The 19,745-nt window shown below is 42.2% G+C and overlaps 1 protein-coding gene across 1 annotated transcript; it reads left to right on the forward strand.

The window, feature by feature from the left end:
• The first annotated feature begins 11,338 nt into the window (after nucleotides 1-11,338).
• Nucleotides 11,339-15,530, forward strand: FREM3 (FRAS1 related extracellular matrix 3). Its single transcript, XM_071753925.1, is given in 15 exon segments — nucleotides 11,339-11,455; nucleotides 11,739-12,510; nucleotides 12,633-12,787; nucleotides 12,790-12,884; nucleotides 12,886-12,959; nucleotides 12,962-13,133; nucleotides 13,135-13,298; nucleotides 13,301-13,912; nucleotides 13,915-14,112; nucleotides 14,115-14,204; nucleotides 14,207-14,356; nucleotides 14,359-14,480; nucleotides 14,483-14,592; nucleotides 14,594-14,838; nucleotides 14,841-15,530. Coding segments are annotated over 15 exon segments (3,543 nt in total). The 3' UTR covers nucleotides 15,308-15,530.
• Nucleotides 15,531-19,745: the final 4,215 nt, after the last annotated feature.

A 19,745-nucleotide genomic window follows, 5' to 3' on the forward strand; every position in this document is an offset into this window, starting at 1 on the left:
ACAAAGACAGAGAAGCAGCATTTAAGCTGTCTGGTGTTACTGTTGTTGAGATGGAAAGCAGAGAAGGGAAGGAGCTATAAAGAGGTGTTTTGTTGCTTAGGTTTTTGAGGTGTCCCAGTGTGTTGGTTTGAAATAATGTTGGAGTGTTTCAGAGAAGATGGTATCAGAATCCCTGCTGGCAGTGGGACCACTTACTACTTTGAATTGTATTTGAGTTGTATTTCCCAAGGCAGTGGAATAAATGCAGTGATTTGGTTGTCAGATGATGTGATCATGTTTAATGGGGTTTTCCTGGTGTCTGTACATTTTTCAGGTACAGAAGGTAGCAAAGCAGATTCCCCAGCTGAGAAAAGGCAACACTCTGTTAGATGCAAACCTCTGTTAGATCAGAAAAGCATTTCCTGTACAATTATATAGACATGTTAGAGGGAATTTTTCTTATCTGACATTTTCAATGACAAGGAGGAACTGAGTCAAAGTGATAACAGCAAAACTATTATGACATTGCAGGTTCCTGAGCCAGGTCCTTCAAGGCAAGGGTCCTGGTGAAGCTGAGGCTGAATGGATGTCACACACTTCAGGTTTTAAAAACTTGACAGTAGTGACAGTATGGGAGAGGAAGGGAATTTAGCCAGAAAAGAGATTACAGATATGCAGAAAGGATATGAAAAGGTTCAAATGGGAAGCATTTGATCTTCCTGATTAGTCATAACACAGTATATTCCATAAACTCTGGTTGGATACAGATAGATGATCTCTTTCTTCTGAAATGCCATAGAACTTTGAAACATTTATCATGTTTTTCAGTTAATTGCTTTGCTCCCATAAAAGCTTAAGTCAAGATGATAAGTAGTGAGGTAATATATAAAAACTGGGAACCAGAGCTGCTATGTAATTATCACATGGGAGGTGTGTTTATGTCTGCCTGGGTGGTTGTTCTTGTGTGGCAATGTAGGGTAGTAATCCTTCCTCTTTGCCTTTTATTAATTTCTAATGAACGAAAAAGATTTGCCACAACATTCTTTAGAACTCTGATTTGGAGACTGGTGCTCTGCAAAGAAAAAGTGTTGGTGGTTGAGACCCTGCTGACAAGTGAAATACCAAAATTAAGTCTTATTTCTCTTTAGGAATCAGTGATGTGCTTTATAGTGGAGGATGTGGAATTTTTACAAGCTCAGGAAAAAGTTCTCATTCTTTTCATAAGCTGGTCATTTTTCATATGAACTGTATTTAGTTAAAAATCCCCTATTCTTTGAAATCTATTAATCTCTTTCTCATAATTTATTTTGGATAGAAGGTGGTACAAAGCTAATTTGTGATCTGTGTTGTATCTCACAGTTATATGTAAAAGGATGCAGGTTTGTTTTGGTTCTTTTCCCACAGGTAGAATTAATTTTTGTAAGGTATTTCCAGTGTGATTTAACAAAAAAAAGAAAACCAGAAAATACATCCAAAGGTATAAATAATAGTGTTTGTCAAAAAAGCTGAACAAAAGTGGCTTTATTCTGTGCTTACCATGATACTGTTGGAAAAATCTGGTCCCTTGATTTTTCCATGTGTATTGTGGAAGATGTCTAGAGAGCAGATGCTCTGAAGAGTTGATATGATCTCTTGTTCCAGTTGTAGTTTCCAGTTCAAAGACACCTTCAACTTTACAGTAATGCAGGTGACTGAGGAAGCAGTCAAGTAGAAGATTTGAATCCCTCCAGCTGCTAAGCTGTCATCTGTCACAAACCCAAAACTGATCATTAGATCCTGATAAAAACCTCTGTGGGCCTTCTTGAAGGAACTGTGTGTTCTATATCCTTTTTGAGGCAATTTTTTACAGTTCTTGACCGTGCCAGTTGGAAAACTGAAAGGATGAAAGGAGAGAGAAGTCAGCATTTTGCCTGGCCTGTGTGACATACAGGCTGACAGTTTCAAAGATATTTTAAAAATTGGCTATGCAAAGTTGTATAAACACCTAGTTTCATTTTCAGCCATCCAAATAATCCTGAAAATCTTGCTCAGAATCACTTCATTTTACTTCCACTAAATTTTATACCCATTATTTTTAATTCTGTGATGTTCCATTACACCCATGTGTAAGCTTTAGCTTTTCAGAGATGATTCCTCATCTTCCTGCCTGTTGCTAAATTAAACTCAATTAAACAAGGGTCAGGAGCCCTGGGAGGGAAAGATGGCAAAGTGATGGCACCAGGACAATCTCTGATAGGCAAAGCACAGGGTGGGTTTGCATACAAATTCAGGCTGGGTTGTGTGAGGCAAATAAGGATGACCCCTCCAAGGGGTACATGTATAAAACTACTCCTTGGGGGATGTTTGGATTTCAGTTCCTTTGGGCATTTAGGGGAGGTACCATGTGTGTTGGGTTTAGCTGCTAAATATGACTGGTCTGATGACAAACCTGGGGAAATAAATTAGAATAGTTTTATATGCTCTGGATGAAGTGTGAACTAGGTTTGTTTAGAAACAAGAGATACCTTTGCTCACTCCATAAAAGACTAAACAGAAGTACTCAGGAAAGAACTGTTGAATTCTACAATATAAGGGTGCTAAAATTGACTTTTCTACTGCTATTGCTTCAGCCTAACTGTGACACAATGCAGCATTTGTCTCCAGCATGTCTACAAAAATTAGTTTAATCAAGTTTACTTCCTGGTGACTGGAGAACTGAGGTGGGAAGTTTATGTATAACATGAAGAGTACAGCTGGCTCTACAAGTATTCCTGCAATGTTTTCAGCTCTACACAGTATCCTATGAATATGGCTTCTCAGTCTGTGCTTCCTTTTCCTGGCAGGCTGGGTGACCCCAGACCAAACCTCTGCATTCCTCTGGCTCTGTGCTCAGGCTGTGTGATGGTCAGGAGTGCAGCTCTGCCCTGGCTGCATGTCTGGGAACTTCAGTTCATAATCTTGGATCAGTCACCACCACACAGTTCCCTTAGGAGTGAAAGTACACCTGGGATTTCAAATGCTGGAAGCCTTGTGTTTCCATAATGCTTTTGCAGTGGATTTCTAGCAGAAATTTCCACTGAAGATGTACAAAATGTCTTTCCATGTGCTGGTTTTGTACATTTCTATTTACAGCTAAGCATTAAGTTTGCTTATAGAGACACAGTGCAGATAAAGAGGAAAAGATGAACACCAGTAATCTGAATCCCAGAGGAGCCCTTTGTGAGTCAAGATGCTATTGAATGCATTAAATTACAACAAGCTATCACATACCTATATGAAGGTGATATTAGTTTATTTCTGATTAAATTCTTTTTTTTTTCTTTTTATTTCTGTTTTTCTTTTTTTTTAAGATTCACTATGTGAGACCATTCTCCTATAAAATTTTCAGGAGATTAAGTCTTCTGACAGAAGCTCTGGGAGATGTCTGTCATTCTTGAATGATTGCAGGCTCAGATCTCCATCCTGAGCTTTCATCCATCACATGGAGCAGAGCATTCTGTCCACCCAGTCACAGGGTAAAAATAAATAAAAGCATAGAGATAATGACAGCAGGTCAGTTATCCAGCTATTGCTTTTAAAAAAGATGGAACTTTACTGTAAAATAGATGTTAAATCTAATTATTTAAAAGCTACAATATGCTTTTGAAAATCAGTCCATATTCTTGTTTTAAATGAGTATTTTAAATGAGTATTTCAGACCAAATTGTGAGGTGGCATACAAATATATGTGTATATGTGTGGTGTTACTATGTATCAGGATTGTTCTTTTTTTCTTACATTAGGAAGTTCTTACAAAAACCAATTTATCCACCATATAAGCATAAAGAATGTTGTTGATTTAGCTCCTGCTCTTCCAGACAAATATATGCATTTGATTAGCATAAATGTGTGAGATTGTACAATATATATCTTTTAATATGTTCATCTCCTTATATTACTTTTCTGTGTGTGAAAATGTATTGGAGTGGGTGCCAGAAGCTACCTGGTTCTGGAGGAGTTGCTTTTTTATTTAAAAGCATTTTGAGCTCAATGCAGGAAAGAGAAAAAAAGAATGTATATCTGTGTATTTAAACAAACAAAAAAAAAACCAAAACCAAACAAACAAACAAACAAAAAAAAGGAATAAAAAAAAAAGAAAAAAATAAAAGAAAGAGAGAAGTATTCAGGGATGTAGTGTTTACTCACTAAAGTTGAACCATACAAAAAAAAATGGAAGTATACTCCAATTTAGATAAAGGTTATTAATTATTTCTAGGCTTTTTATTTGATTAAAAATAAAATCTTATTTCTAGACAAGTATTCCAGGGAATGCCCAAAAGAAGGGGCTGTGTTCACATCCTGTCTCCAGCACAGCAAAATGCCTTTTTGTGAAGCTTTGCAGTGTTTCCACCTCTCAAGGCTTGCTGCACTCGAGGGGATTCCTGGCTGGCTTGCACATACCTGTTTGATAAGCATGCAGGTACCTGAAACTTGAAAAGGTATTTTTCAGAACTTCAGGCAGAATTGGTGATCAAGGGAAAGGATGAAATCTGTAAGTCTGATACTAGTAAATCAAGTTCTTGTGGAACTTGACTGCAAAGCTCCAGTTTTCTTCTAGAGGACCAGGATTTCACTGATGTTAAAAGGTTTGTTTGGCCAGGACACTGGGACTGTGTTGTTCACCTGTTTTGGGGTTATTTTTGGTTTTTTTAAAGAAGATTATAAAATGATTTTTTTTGACAAACAGTAGGTTTACCATACAGAACAAGTATCTCTAAAGACACCTTTTTAAAGCCAGCTGACAATAACTTCTGGTTTTGGTGACAGACACCTCTTCATTGTTACACAAAGATGAGGAGGCTACTGGTCAGAAACATAGGTAGGGTAGAAATCCCTGGTTTTTCCCTGGAAATTAAAAAAAATCTTAAGGTATTAGAGTATCACAGAAAACTGTCATGCATCCTTTAGATTCTAAATGTTCTTAAAGAAATGCTAGGTATAGTGCTAGAGGGTAAACAGAGTTCTCTTTAAAGTAGTAAATGGGGTTTTCCACTAAATAGATAAAACTGATTATGTTGAGAAATATTTGCTGAACTTGACACTGAGGCAATACAAAAACAACCCTCCACATTGTTTTAAATATAAGTAATATTTAGAAATATTCTGTACTGTTGGTCAAAACCATTGTTAATTATAAAAAAAAAAAAAAAAAAACGCACAGCATGCAGGGTATTTCCTAACTGTTAATAAGCAACTAAGGTTAATCCCCAGGACCCTGGCTTCTCTCTGTCACATACTGACATCCAGGCAGTGTCCTCTCTGCCTGCTTATCACTGCTTCACTTAATGTTTGGTGCACTCACTTTAAAGTGTTACACTTCTCCATAGCAGATAGACAAAAACTGACAAAGGAATGGAAATAGCCAGCTGAAAGCTTCCTGCTACTACCTAAATGGCATAAACTGCATCTCATGTCAGGGTGGATTTTCCAGTTGAAAAGAGAAAGTGAATGCCTGGAAATGCATTTTATTTGGCTTAGGTGGTTAGTTTATTGGGGGGAGTTGCCCTGAACATCACGATGGACTTGGTTTTCTAAAATAGTTCAGGTAGGAATTCCAGCTTTTTTGATGCCCCTGCTATTTTGTATATCCATGAAGAAAATGTGCAAAGTGTGTGCTTTCAGGTAAGCACTACTGCTTGCATTTTTTTTTGTGCCTTCTCAAAAAAAAAATATCCATGAGAAATTAGAAGTCGTACCTAGCAACCCTACACTACTTAAATAATATTTTCTCTTAAGCTGTAGAAAATCATAGCATCAATATAAGGGTGCATAGTATTCACTATAAAGATGTGTAGAACTAATTTCAGGCATATAAGTACTACAATTCCTATTATTACAGAGCAAAGAAAGAACATGAAACATGCATTTGAGGTGAAGGAATTCAGGCCCATGTGCTGGAAGGCAGCAGACCAGAGCATAACTCAGTGTGAGTTTTCAAAAGTGATTAGAAAGGCAATGCAAATACTGGGTGGATAAGCAAGACAGGAACAGAAGTAGGAAGATGATCCTATATTTTTACAGGTTTGGTAATGGCAAGCACAGATCCTGGCAATACAGATTTCTAGTATTTATGATAATAAAGAAGGCATTAAATTTAGAGAGAGTTTAGAAAACAGAGAAGGTAAAGGCTTTGAGGAAATGCCATGCTATGGAATACTTTTGTTTATTGTAAACTTTCTCATGCTCTTAAGGTTAAGTGGTTAGAATTAGAAATGTGTAAGTACACCTGGAGTACATCTGTGGCATCTTCAGATGAGAACTTTTGGCCACATAACCTCTGAGTGGTTGTTCATATCAAAGATTTAAATATTTGCCAGAGGAACCAAGCCAAAAAGCTTGCACCTTGGCTTGTCAAAGCATCTGATTTAATAAACTCACCCACCTGTTGTGAATCTCAGTGCTGTAAATAGAGAATAATCACTGGCTTGCAGGAAGAAGTCATGGTGAGGGCTGTATGCACACTGCAGCCTGAAATGAATTGCTGTTCATGACACTACTGGGTCAGGGAAAGAAGTTTTGGTGAGGGAGTTACTTCAGAGTGTTGGTGTGGGATTTTTTTAAAATAAAGGACTTCAATGTTTGTAATGGGAGACTTAGTACTGTCACTTTGTGATAATGGGGTTATTCTGTGATGTACAATCTCCCTTTCTGCTCTCAGAGCAGCTACAAATTACAGAAGGTTTTGCTGTAAAGCTTCTTCTCTCAAAAACTATAAGCTTTAAACAAAAAATAGTTTAAATTCAAAGCTCTTTTTTTTTCATCTTTAGCAACCACATCTTTTTGTCTTTTTTTTCATCTTGCAAACTGGGGCAATTTCATGTATGTGATGACTCCATTGCTTTCAGCTGCTGAGGGGTGGGACCAGGCAGCACCTTCCCCAGGTGTAAATTAATGCTGTTGCCAATCTCCTCAGCTGAACAATATCAACTCCTAACACTGACTGGAGAATTAGACCCTAAAGTGGTGGTTTGCAGGACCTGTCCTCAGTTTGGTAGACAAAGCTGACTTCATACAGTGGAGGTTTTCAAAGAGCACTTGCAGGTTGGTGGGAAGGAGTGTTGGTCCTCAGCAGGAGAGGTAGGCAGCTTTCTGTGGGTTTGCATGAATTTAATGAGGTTTTTCTCAACTTTTTGTGGGGTTTTGTTTGTTTGTTGCGGTTCAAACTTTGGGAAGGTTTTTCTTCCTGATAACCCAAATCAATATCTCTCAAATTAAGTCTTAAAAATGTTATTTTTTTGCTTAGCTTCTGATCCTGTTACAAGCAGGTTTTATTTGTTCTGGTTGGAGGTGTGTGATTTTCTTTTTAAACTACCTGACTAGTCAAAATGTTTATGACTCTACTGAGAAACACTCGGAGGCACAGCTGGTAATACTCTTTCATCAAGAAAGAAAATAAGAAAATGCTCCATAACATTTCCATTTTTAGGAGAGTGTTGTTCTGATAAAAAAGCCAACTTCATTTTTGCCAGAGCTCCTACCATGTTGTGCTCCTAAGTAAAACCTGCCATGATAATAGCAGAGTGCAGAGTGTTCTTTTGCCATGTGCAGCAAACCAGAAACTTCCTAGGCACCTAACCCTCAGAGGACACCCCGAGGGGTCCAATTTCTGACCCTGGGGAAAGCTCACTGCTTCTGTACAACAGCTGAAGATGTGTTGTTTGTGGACGGACAGTAAAAGTCTCCTGTGTTGGTGCCATCAGGTTCCTTGTGTGCCCTAGGGCACAGAGTTGACTCTAAAATGCCATGCAGTGTTCAGATTTGCTTTAAGCTAGTGCAGCTGTATTCTAACTTTATATCACCAAATAAATCAGTGTAGCTTTTATCTCTTACTGATTAAGCTGTTATCTCTTACAACTCCCTGAAAGGAGGTTGGAGCCAGGGGGGGGTTGGGCTCTTTTCCCAGGCAACTCTCAGCAAGACAAGAGGGCACAAGAGGTCTCAAGTTGTGCCAGGGGAGGTTTAGGTTGGACATTAGAAAGAATTTCTTTACTGAGAGGGTGATCAGACATTGGAATGGGCTGCCCAGGGAAGGGGTGGATTCTCCATCCCTGGAGATATTTCAAAAGAGCCTGGATGTGGCACTCAGTGCCATGGGCTGGGAACTGCAGCAGGAATGGATCAAGGGTTGGACTTGATGAGCTCTGAGGTCCCTTCCAACCCAGCCAATTCTATGATTCTATGATGATTCTTACAAATAAAGCCATTATCAGGGTTAAGGCAGTATTTACATTTTGCAGTCATAGTAAGTTTGTAAATTACTTTTTAAATTAAAACTACTGTTCTGTGTGGCTACTTTTAAAAAGAGTTTTAAAGCATCAGCTTTCAAGGGATCAAGCTGTAAACAATAATTTTTTTTTCTAAATTTTACTATTCTGTGAGTGGGAAATTGGCCAGCTAGGATTGTACAAATACCAACTGGTTGGGTCTGAGTGCCTGAGGGGGTGTGAGGCTGTTTGAGGGAGAGAAACAGTAGACTATCATCTCAGTTTTTTGTAATTTTGTTTACAATTCAGTGCAGTGATCGTACTTTATATCTCCTGAGAGTGTTACCCAGTTGTATCCACCTTCTTTACATGTCAGCTGCTGTTCCTTAGCACAGCCAGTTCTGCTTCAGCTCCTGGTTGCTCGTGTGTGTTCAAACTGTCTGCCAGCCCCTGGGGTGTGTTCTGGGCCTGGCAAGTTGCTGAGCAGTACAGTTCATTACCTTATTGCCCCTACCCAAAACACTGGTTTCATCCTTTGATGGGAGAGCTCTTTATCTCTCTTTTATCTCTCTCCTTTTTATTACTACTTCTCTAGCCTTGCATTTCTCTAATCTTACTGTGGAGGGTGGATTCACCCAATTTGGCCTAGCTTAGGTATTAATTTGGGCTGTGGGATACCAGTGTTCAAGTGCCTATTTTGCCTTTTGCCCTGAGCTGCCTGGGATGCATGTGCCACAGATTTTCTGTTTGGCACCATCCTCCTGTGTAGCTGTGCTGCCTGAAGCCCAGAATGCAACCTGTCTCCTGAGTTCTACCTGAAATCAGCTGCTTCCACTGGCTTCATGAGTCCTTTCCACATGTTAAGCATGTGCTTCATACCCCTGAAGTAGGTGTCTGTGTCAAAAAGCTGCCTTTTTTGTCAAATCAGTATTTTCCTTTGAAAAAGAAACTGCTTGTCAAAAAACAAACCAACAAAAAAAAACCACCTCCAGAGAAGCCCTGGTCTACTCTTATTTATTTGATGTATAAACACTGAGAAGTGGTTTTGTGGCTTTCATTCTTCCCTCTGTGCTGTTTTGAGTAGCTTGGTAATATAACAAGCACCTATATTCAGTCTCTTTATTCTCATGAATCTAAATAACTTCCTCATTTAGCATAAATTGAAACAACGTGGTGAGAAGGAGAAGGCTAATTTACAATTCTCTATCAATACTCATAACTTTTTTGTATGTGATTTTTTTAAAAAATCCTTTTACCTTGATAAATGTTTAGAGGATATTAATTATTAATAGTTAATATTGATCCATCAGAGTCAGATGAAAGGTGATTGCAGGACTTTTTGTCAGGTCCTCAGAGCTGGAAAAAACAAATACTCCTTTTCTACAAATACAGATGAAAGGATTTCCACCAATTTAAACATGTAATCTGAGCACCTCTGTCTACATACTTGTAGACCTGGACTTCCATGACGTAGGAAAGATGAAATATTCTAAGAGCCAGTGAAACTGAAAGATGAGAAAATGCTTCTTGTACAGTGCCCAAAATTAAGAATAAGAGGTATGATCAAGGCAGTCAGAATACTTGCATGTGGTTTGCATTTAGTTTTTGTCAATATTTTAATCAGGTTTACATTGCTTTCAAAATATATTCTCCTTTTTCCTGGATTCTTCTAGTGGTGTACATTTGTAGTTGTGATAAATTATACTGTCTCACACCAAACTGAGATAGAAGCAGGTGGAGCATGAATGCATGGGAAAGCTGTTCTTCAACTTCTCCTGCCCAACACATTCTTGAGATAAAAACTGTAGTTGAACACATTTCTCATTCCATTTATTTTAATGGGAAAATCTGTCCCACCTTCCAGACTTGATGGGAACAGCATGCAGTGATTGAGTATTACACACACCTTGTGTACTGGCATTGTTCCTGTAGAAAAAAATGCCTGGATTTGATTAAGGATGGGAAAAATGCAGATTTTGTGAACTTCAGACGCTTGTGTATATATATATAGATGTACATACTGGTTTCAGTGGGTTATTGGTTGCAAGGTTCTACAAAGAACAGAACTTGGCAAAATGGCTTTGAATCTAAGAGCAGAAAAACCCCTTCTACCTGTAGGTGATTATTCAAGAATGTTTTTGTTCCTGATTCAATCCTGTTATATTTGCCCAGAAATACTCTGTTGGGTTGAGGAAGTTAAGCAGGACGTATCTGGGTTCCTGAAAGGTTAAGTCCCAGTAAAAGTTCCTTACTGCCAACCACAGCAGGGGCTCAGTCCTCATTCCAGAGACCAGCTCCACAGAACTCCTGTCTCCAGAGGAGAACAGTCGAAGAAAGTCCTTGTGCTTAAAAAGCTAACAGCAAATTATTGTAAAAATCCTTGTACTAAACTGGAGAAACTTACTTCATCTTGCTACATACTTTATTTTCCATTGTGTTGATTTTAATAAAGATACCAGAGTACAAACAAGGCACTTAAGAATGAAAATCCCAATCCTATTTTATGGTAGTTAATAGTGGATAAAAAATTAATATTCAGGCACGGTGAAGTGCATGCAGCAGCAGTAAGTTGCTCTTATTTGCCTGAAGAACTTAAAACAAAAAAGCAAGCAAACAAACAAAAAAACCACCCAGAAAAGGTAAATAAAGAATGAAGCAACTTGTCCCTTTAGGGAAATAAACTAAACGTCCAAACCATTAAAAGGTACAGTCGTAATTCCAATAGAAACTTTGTTTTTTAAAATCCAGTAGCGTTTTGATCTCGTGTCCTCACCCACGAGCCCAGGCAAGGACTGAGTAAAGCTGAGCAGGAGTGGTCCCAAGCAAAGTGGAAACTGCCTGGGCTGCTTTTGTTTTTCTAGCTGTGAGAAACTGGTTGGCAGCAAACAAACCTCCTCAAGTCAGAGAGGTTTTGCTGATTTATTTTGCTGTCTGCTCGCAGCATGAGCTCTATGCCGATCTTGCGGGGTGCGGGGAGAAAGCTGCCGTCCCTACGGAAAGCTGCAATATCCACAGCCCCTTGTGGAGCACGGAAGGGATGGATGGTCCTGTTGGCTCTGAAATCCCGCATCTGCTCCTCTCCCCACTGAACTCTCTACCCCAGTCACAGGAAACCTGTATTTCGGGTTTTCAGCCCGATGGGTGCTGGCGGGCAGGCACTTGCAGTAACCCCTGGGGGTTCCTGGATCTCGGCAGTGAGACGAACCCCGTCCCCTCCCCGGCAGGTTCGGCCGAACTGCTGCCGGCTGCCTTGGGTACCTGCTCCCCTTTGCCCCTGCTTACATCTCCTCAACTCGTCCTCGTTCCTCCCGCTCTCTTGCCTAATCTACCTCTCCTTATTTTCCTTCATCTCGCTGCATCCTCTCTCCTTGGCACCGCCCGAGGTAGCGGGACAGGGTACCGGGACAGGGGTGGCCTTGCTGCCCCCTCGGCTCCGCTGCAGCCGGGCAGCACGGCCCTGGGCGCGGATACCTCGGGCTTCTCGCCGCGCCTGGGGCAGGGGCACCCCCTGAGCCCTCTCTGGGGGCCCCGTTGCAGCGCTGGGGGTGGGCCCTGCATCCCCCACGCCCCTCCCCAAGCCCTTCAGTAGCCACAGGGGGCTGGGGGTGGCACAGAACTCCAAGCGCCCCGCAACAGCCGGGCCATGGCCAGGGGTCGCGGGGGGTTCGGGCTGCGGCGCTGCTGTTGCTCCGGTTCCTGAGTGGAGCCGAGCCCCCCGTGGAGCCCGATGCTTCTGATACCCTCGTGTCCAGGCAGGGGTTGCCCGTCCCCCTCGCCCTCTCCGTCCGGCTGGACCCGGTGCTGGACCCGGTGCTGGAGGTCCGGCCGGGGGACAGGTGCGGCGCGGCGGTGCTGGGGAGCGGGACGGGACCGCAATCCGCCGGCGGCCTCCGTCCCCCGCGCTTCCTCTGCGATTTCGTCCCCGGGCAGGTCACCTCCATCCAATCTGGGGGTCCGCAGCCCCGGCCGAGACTGTCTGCGCCTCCAGCTCCGCTACGATTCTCCCCACCGGATTCTTGTCTTTCCCCTGACGCTGGAGATACTCTTCTAGCAGCTGCGTCTGCCCAGCCGCAACCTGCCCCTGGCCGTGGGGAAGTTGCAGGAGCTCAGCACCACCTGAACATCCCTAGGGAGAGCCCGTCCGCCTCACCCTGTGCCCCCGAGCCTACGGGCGGCTCCTGGACCCTGAGGGGCTGCTCCGCCGTGCTGCACGGGGATCCGCTACCAGCACACGGCAGCCACCGCCTCCCGTTGCCGGGACTGCAACCCGGGGCGGGTGTCTGTGCTGCGGGAGTACTTCCAGGTGTTGGTGCAGATCCGCGAAGGAGCCGACAACACCCCACCCAGCCCAGCTTCCTGGCGCTGCTTGTGATGGAGGTGGAACAGTTTGCGCTAACCCTAACCCTGGACATGCTGGCTGACTGGATGTAGGTGTCAGGGACCTCAAGTACACCTTACTGACACCCCCATCTGACACAGATGAGAATCTCTGTGGTCACTGAAGAGAGATTGTGCTGCCCGATAGTCCTGAGACACCTGATACAAGTTTCACCCAAGCCCAGATCAACCACCACAAGGTGGCATATTGCCCCCGGATCAGGAGCTGGGGATCGCACCACGAGTGGTTCAGTTTGCATTCCTTGTAGAGGGCTCGGCTGGCAATCCTTTACACGGTAGCTTTACTCTTTCTGCAGCCAGTGCACAAGCAGCCACCGCGGATCACCAGTGCAGGTTTCACTGGGCTTGAGGGAAACAGCTTCCTTCTCACCAGGAGTCACTGGGTGGGTGCCACACACCTGCAGACCAGATCGCCCTCACTGTAACTCAAGCTCTGAAGCGTGGCCATCTACCTCATCTGGAAGGAGGTCTGGTGGTGCCAGGGGAATCCTTCCTGATAGCTGATATTGCTAGTGGGCACATTTCCTATGAGCGGTGATAAGTTTGCCAGTGACTCTTATCAGCTAGAAGTGAGTGATGGAGTCCATCATGTGCCAATCACAGTCCAGATTGCTGTGCAGCCTGTGGATGATGAAAACCTGGTGGTCACAGGTGGGTGGAAGCAGCCATTGATGGAAAAAGGTGCTATTGAAACCACTACATTGCTTATGAGGATAAAAATAAATTGGTGCTGATCTTGATTGTGCAGGATCCACCCAAGGCTGGGGACATCCTTGTGGAAGAAGTACAACCAGAAAAGTTTACCCAGCATGATCTCATCAGTGGAGTAGTAGCCTATGCTCACACCAGTGGAGAGGCTGGCTTGAAAAAGAGGTAGGATTCCTTCAATCTCACCATTTCTGACCCCTCCAGTGAACACGTGGTGAGAGGCAGCACAGTACAAAGGATGTGGCTGTAAGTATTGCCTGTGGGTAGCATTTCACCTCAGGTGACAGCTGCAGCAGAGCCCCTCAGGGTCCTTGAGGGTGGGAGGAGTACTTTAACTCTGGGTCAGCTGCATGTGGAGGACATAGATACTCTCAGGGATGACATCTTGTGTATTGTCACCATTCAGTCCACTTCAGGATATTTGGAGAATGTCTCCCCAGCCCCAGGGTCCAAGAAGTCTAGAGCTGGTACTGCTATTAGTGCTTTTTCCATCAAAGATATTTGTCTGGGCCATGTCAACTATGTGCAGAGGATTCACAAAGGAGTGCAGCCTGTAGAGGACAGATTTACTTTCCAGTGCTCTGATGGTGTTAACTTCTTACCTCACCCCCGTTCTTGCCCATCCCCATCAACAATGAAAAGCCAGAGCTGCTTGTGCACAGATTCATGGTGCTGGAGGGGGTGAGCCTGGTGATTGACAGCCCCATTCTCTATGGAGCTGATGCAGAGAAGTCTCCAGATGAATTGTGTTTTGTTGTCACTGTCCCTCCTAAGCATGGCCAGATTGTGCAGCAGCTGTCCACAGCCTTGTTGACAGCTTCACCCTGGAGGAGATCCAGGAGGTTTCCAGCACTGTGTATGAACATGACTCAGAGGCTAAAGAGTACAGCTTCCAAATTCAGCTGATGGACACCACACAGTGGAGTAGAAGATGCCAATTAGGGTGATCCTGGTAGATGATGAGACCCCTAGGGTGGCAATCAGCAATGGTCTGGAGGTAGATATTGGCAAGGCAAAAGTCATCTCTAGTCAAGACTTGAAAGCCACAGACAAGAGGACAAGAGCCTTGTTTATGTCATCCATTTGGTGCCTGTGCAGGGTTCCTTGCAGCATCTGAACAGAGAAGAGGGAGTGCTGTTCAACATTACAGAAGGCACATGTTCTAAACAAGATGGTTTAGAAGATTACAAGATAGTTATATCCACTATGTTCATATTGGCCTGCGTGGAGTGCAGGATCTGATTAAATTTGATGTTACTGATGGTATTAATGCCTTGATAGACAGGTTATGCTACCATTGCTAGCACTGACATGGTCTTCCCAGAGGTGATCAACAAGGGTGTAACTCTGAAAGAACATGGAAAGGTGACACTCACAACTGATCTGCTCAGCACAAGTGATGTTAACCCTCCCAATGAAAACTTGCATTTCAGTGTCACTCGGTCCCCAACCTGGGGCCATTTAAAGAATTCAGACAGCCCTAGAGTACCTGTTGTTTCATTTCTTCAACTCCAAGTTGCTGACAACAAGGTTACTACATTCACATTGCAGAGGATGAGATGAAGATGGACAGGTTTGAATGTGAAGTGACATATGGGTATAACCCAGTCTTTGATACCTTCAGGGTCTCCATCACAGATGTGGACAACAAGAAGCCAATTCTAACTACTGGTGACCTGATTGTTGAGGAAGGAGATACCAGGCTGCTCACCCCTTTTGAGCTGATTGTGGAAGATGAGGATACACCTGATCATTTACTCCTATTCATGGCTCCTCAGGTTCTAGTGCATTGCCAGATTTTGTACAACAGCAGCTACCCAGTCACCAGCTTCATCAAACAAGATTTGAATGAGAATCTTATCAGCTACAAACATCATGGAGCAGAAACCAGGTAGGGCAGTTTCTCCTTCTCTGTGATTGATGGCACCCACACAAACTTTAATGTTTGTTTCCCTGACACTAGCAAGGAGATCCATCAGCCAGGCAGGGTAGAATATTGATGGGTTTGGAACCATGGATGACTACTGAATCAAAAGAGAAAATAATGTCAACCTTTGTTAAATAAGGACAGTTCAGCTGATTTAGATCAGGGGTGAGAGCCTGCAAATTTGTTGGTTGCTGGTTAAGTCCCTTTTGTTCTCATGCATACAGAAACACTTCTTTGTTTTGCACAGAGTGCTATTGTTTCAAAGGCTTCAGTGGAACACGGATTTTTTATGTCAAGTCTTGTGTATGTTTCAAGTTTTTTGCCTGTTCCTTAGTGACTGTTATTAGAAATTTTTTTTCTGTTTCTTGTATTGGTATTTTCCCCAAATATAGCTGCAACTATTTTTCTCCAATCACCCATATAAATTAAGTTCACTGAGAATTCATCAAAATTTTTGTACACATTCCTCTTAACTAAAGGCAGGCAGGAATATTTTGTAAAATAAGCTCGCAATTCAGATAAATATCTTCTGTGTAAAGATCTGCCTTCACAGTAATCTCTGTAAACTTCCTAGCTGTCCTGCTTTGGACCAGGATAGAGCTGATTTTCTGTCTTGTAATTTTGCTTTCAGTGAAATCCCCTGTAAGTAGCTGTACTCACTGAAATTAAGAGCAAGTTTCTCAGTCAGTGTCTGCTTTTAGGACTGGTAACACTCGATGTTTATCGAGAATGGTCTGCAGAACCAAGGCCACTGCTCAGTTCTGAGGAACATCTTGTGCTCTGGAAAAAAAAAAAGGAGTAAGGATGCCATACATGTGACCCTCCTTTAAGGGGAGAAGTGGACAAGCTAAATGACCAAAATTGATCAGAGTATTCCATCCCATACCCATCATACTTGGTATAAATTTGGGGGATCACAAGGGCCAAACCTTCTTCCTTCCTCCTTTCTTCAGCTTTTCACCTTCACCCTTCTTCCCCTGTCCCCGTTTGCTTCAGCATCCTGGGAGGATTCCATCCCTTCCTCTGCCTCTGCTCCTGATCCATCCCAGCCTGAATTCCTGTGTTTCTGCCTCCAGCTCCCAACTGCTGCTGACCCCAGGATTCCAACCTGGGCTTTCCCAGGGCTGCCCTGCAGCCTCGGTGGCGAAGTGAGAGTTACCGGGGGGGAGTGGGACCTCAGCACTTTTTACCATTGTTTCTTTAAAGCTGTGGAGTTTTGTTTCCAATCCAGAAGTCTCTCTCCCTTATTCTCTCTCCTTTCGCTATCAGAGAGGGGAGGGAGCTGAACAGAGAGCATCTGTATTCAGTTAATTGCCAGCCCAGTGTTAACCTGTGACACTGACTGGTTTGATGCCATCCTGAGTACATACAGCATGTCAGAATAATGTTGTGATACAGCATGTGACAATTTAATTTGTATTTCCCAATGGGCTTCAAGACAAGTCTAAAACACCATTAAAATTTTTTTTCCAAATTTGTCAGACTCAATAAAAAGAAATCCTTATTAACAGTTACAAGGATAGCCACTGGAAAGCAATAGCTTCTTACTTGCTAGGGCTTCCTCTTCTGATTATTGCAAATCAAAAGCTGTATTTCTTGATCTCTTGAAAATCAGTTATTACATTCTATCTGTATTCAGTCTGTCTCTGTTCTTATAGCAGTGTAAAATTTTTATAAATCATAGTTTCACGTCCACCATTTGCTACAAACCAATCCAGCCACAGATAAATATGTGCCTGAGAAATAAGCATTCTGGTACGGATTAAGTACTCTCTCACACTTTGGTTAGCTGAGATGTTTTAATTAGCTGAAATTAACCTGTTGTTTTGATGATTTGATGATCACCTTGAATATGATTTCCAGTGTTTTCCTTATCCCATCTGTAGGGCAACACTTAGCAGTTTTGGACAGTGCACTGAAAGTATCACCATGAAATGTGACTTGTTTATTTTCAATCATCCAAGAAGTCAATGAACACTTGGAACCACTCATTTGGTGTTGTCACTTTGCTCCCACACAAAAGGTTATGTAGCCTGAGGGACACAGAACATTGTCACCATTGTGTCAACCACACCTCTGGTTCATCGTGTTTCTGTTTTCTTATGGTTACAAATGAAGATGAGATATTGGGAAGGTGCACACAGTATTCATGGCTTGCAGGGTATTATTTAGTTTTGGTAAGCAAATAATTTCACTCAGCCATTGCTACACTGCATTTCAGGAAACTGGAAGACCTGTTGCACCAACCCATTCCCCATGGCTGGCACTTTGGATTCTTGGCAACTTTACAAGAAGATCTTCTCTTTTGAGAGTCAGTAGAGTAATGGGGAAACAAAGCTGTGACAGGCTGAAAGTGGCATTTGTGCTTCCACTGGTTATGCTGAAAGAAAAATGTTGAACATTGGCCAGCTGAGAGGTTGGAAAAAACAAGCTACATTTCACAAGCCAATTATATTCAAGCTCTTTTTGATATAGTGTGCAACTGATCCAATTAAAATCAAATGGGGCTATTAATTTAATAAAGTTTGGAGAAGCCTTTTTTGTCTATTTTCACTTACATTTCCCTCAGCACAGAGAAGAAGGTGCTGTGAACTGTACCTGTGTTTCTTAGAGACATCTGATTTTGCTGTGGCTTGAACAATATCCGAGTCTTTGTGGCATGGCTAAGTGGGTTAATACAATAATGATGAGAAACAAAGAGGAAAAAGGAATGATGTGACAACAGATGTTAATTCTTATGCTTATATGCCCAGAGATACAAAGGGAGTCAGTTACTAGATGTTTCCACTAGTAGCACTTTCAGTCTCTGTTAAATTAAATGATTCTTTTAGCTACATCGTCGGCTGTCTGTTCCAGGTAGATAGCAAAAAAACCAGTAAAAAAGCTGTGGCAATAAATATGCAGACTATGCTTGTAATGAAAGTATGTAGTGACTGAAGGGTGGTTGTGTGCTGATGGGACTGGCACAGTGACAGGATGTGTACATGGCATTTAATAGAGTAACAGCTGGAAAATCACTTAAAACTGGTTTGGTGTGGGAAAGAAGGTTGAAAAGTCAAAGCTGTCATTACTACTAAACCACAAGGAAATGCTTTGAAAAGTAACTCTATCTGGATTAGTCTTCAGACAGCTTTGGTGATTAGAAATACATTAAATTTATTCCCCTGGGGGCATTTACTCCCCAGGGGAGTGCCTGAAAGGTGGTAGAACTGTAATGGCTGTTCTGGAACTCAGGAAAAATACCTCAAGGCCCAGCAGGGGAGAGAATGTGGGCCCTGCTTTAGTACAGTTTGCAACTGCTGCAACAGCACTCAAGAAAGAGTCTGCTATTTTCTGTCTTGTTGCATTCTACCTTCTAAAATCCTCTTAAAAGGGTTTAGGTTTGCACCAGTCCAAAGGAAACTCTGAGCAATGAAACTGGGGTGTTGCAAATCGAATATGAGGAGAAAATAAAAATGTGTTGTTGCTTCCCTTGCATGAGCCTCATCAGGTTCTTGCAGACAGGAGTATCACCCTTTAAAGGGAGAGCACACACCTTTGGAATAACAGTGCTTTGTGTGACCTGAGGGTATAAAAGATTCCTTTAGGTACTTCATCTGGTTAACTACTTGTTCTGCTGCTTGAGAGAGCTCCTGAGAAATGGGGATTTGTATGAGAAAGAATGGCTGGCACCTTCTAGAAAGGTTGATCCCTCTGATTTCAGGGAACTGTTCCCATTCCTACTATTTTACTGCAGATTTGGGCAGAAGTACTAGAATTTAAGCTACTAATTACCACACTGATGGTTCCAGGTTGTGTGTTCAATGTTGATCCTACAGTTCATTTCACAGAGTAAAGATTGGTTCATATTGAGTACAAAGTAGGTGAAGTTCAGCTGGTTTTCAGGATTTACTCCTGGGGTGATTACACAGCATAATTTAAAGTTTGTTCAAAGATTTATTATGGAGCAAATGACATGCAGTAAACCTACAGTGGTGGTTTTTGACTTCACCACTTAGGTTGCAAAAGTATTTGTTATTTTTCCTTGGTGATTTTCATGCAAAGATCAGGTTATTGAGATTTGGTCAACCCAATGCCTTTCCACCTGGTTTATATTCAGTGATATTTTGTATGTGCAACTCCTTTACTGACCTGTAGAGTCAGACTTTTTTATTTTGCAGGGTTTTTAGTACACTTAACCTTTTGACACTCAGGTCATTGCTGCCCTCTAGACCTTGTTTCCAATCACTGCTTCCAAAAGAGTAATGAGAGCTTGTTGGCAGTGAAAGTTTTCAATGTTTTGCTGATGTGAACCTTGTAGGACTAGTTCAAGTTTCTTTCAAAGCTTGTCGGGAATGAAGCCTAAAACTTACAATTCCCTTTGGATAAAGGAATCCTACCAAAATGCACTGAATAGTATCTGCAATCCATAAAAATGTAAGGAAAATACTGTGTTTGTTATGTATTTCTAGCTACTAAAAAATAGCTCTGTACAAAGAAAAATGTAGAATCTCATATAGAGTGTAACTTCT

Source organism: Heliangelus exortis, chromosome 10 (assembly GCF_036169615.1).
Source record: "Heliangelus exortis chromosome 10, bHelExo1.hap1, whole genome shotgun sequence".
NCBI lineage: Eukaryota > Metazoa > Chordata > Aves > Apodiformes > Trochilidae > Heliangelus > Heliangelus exortis.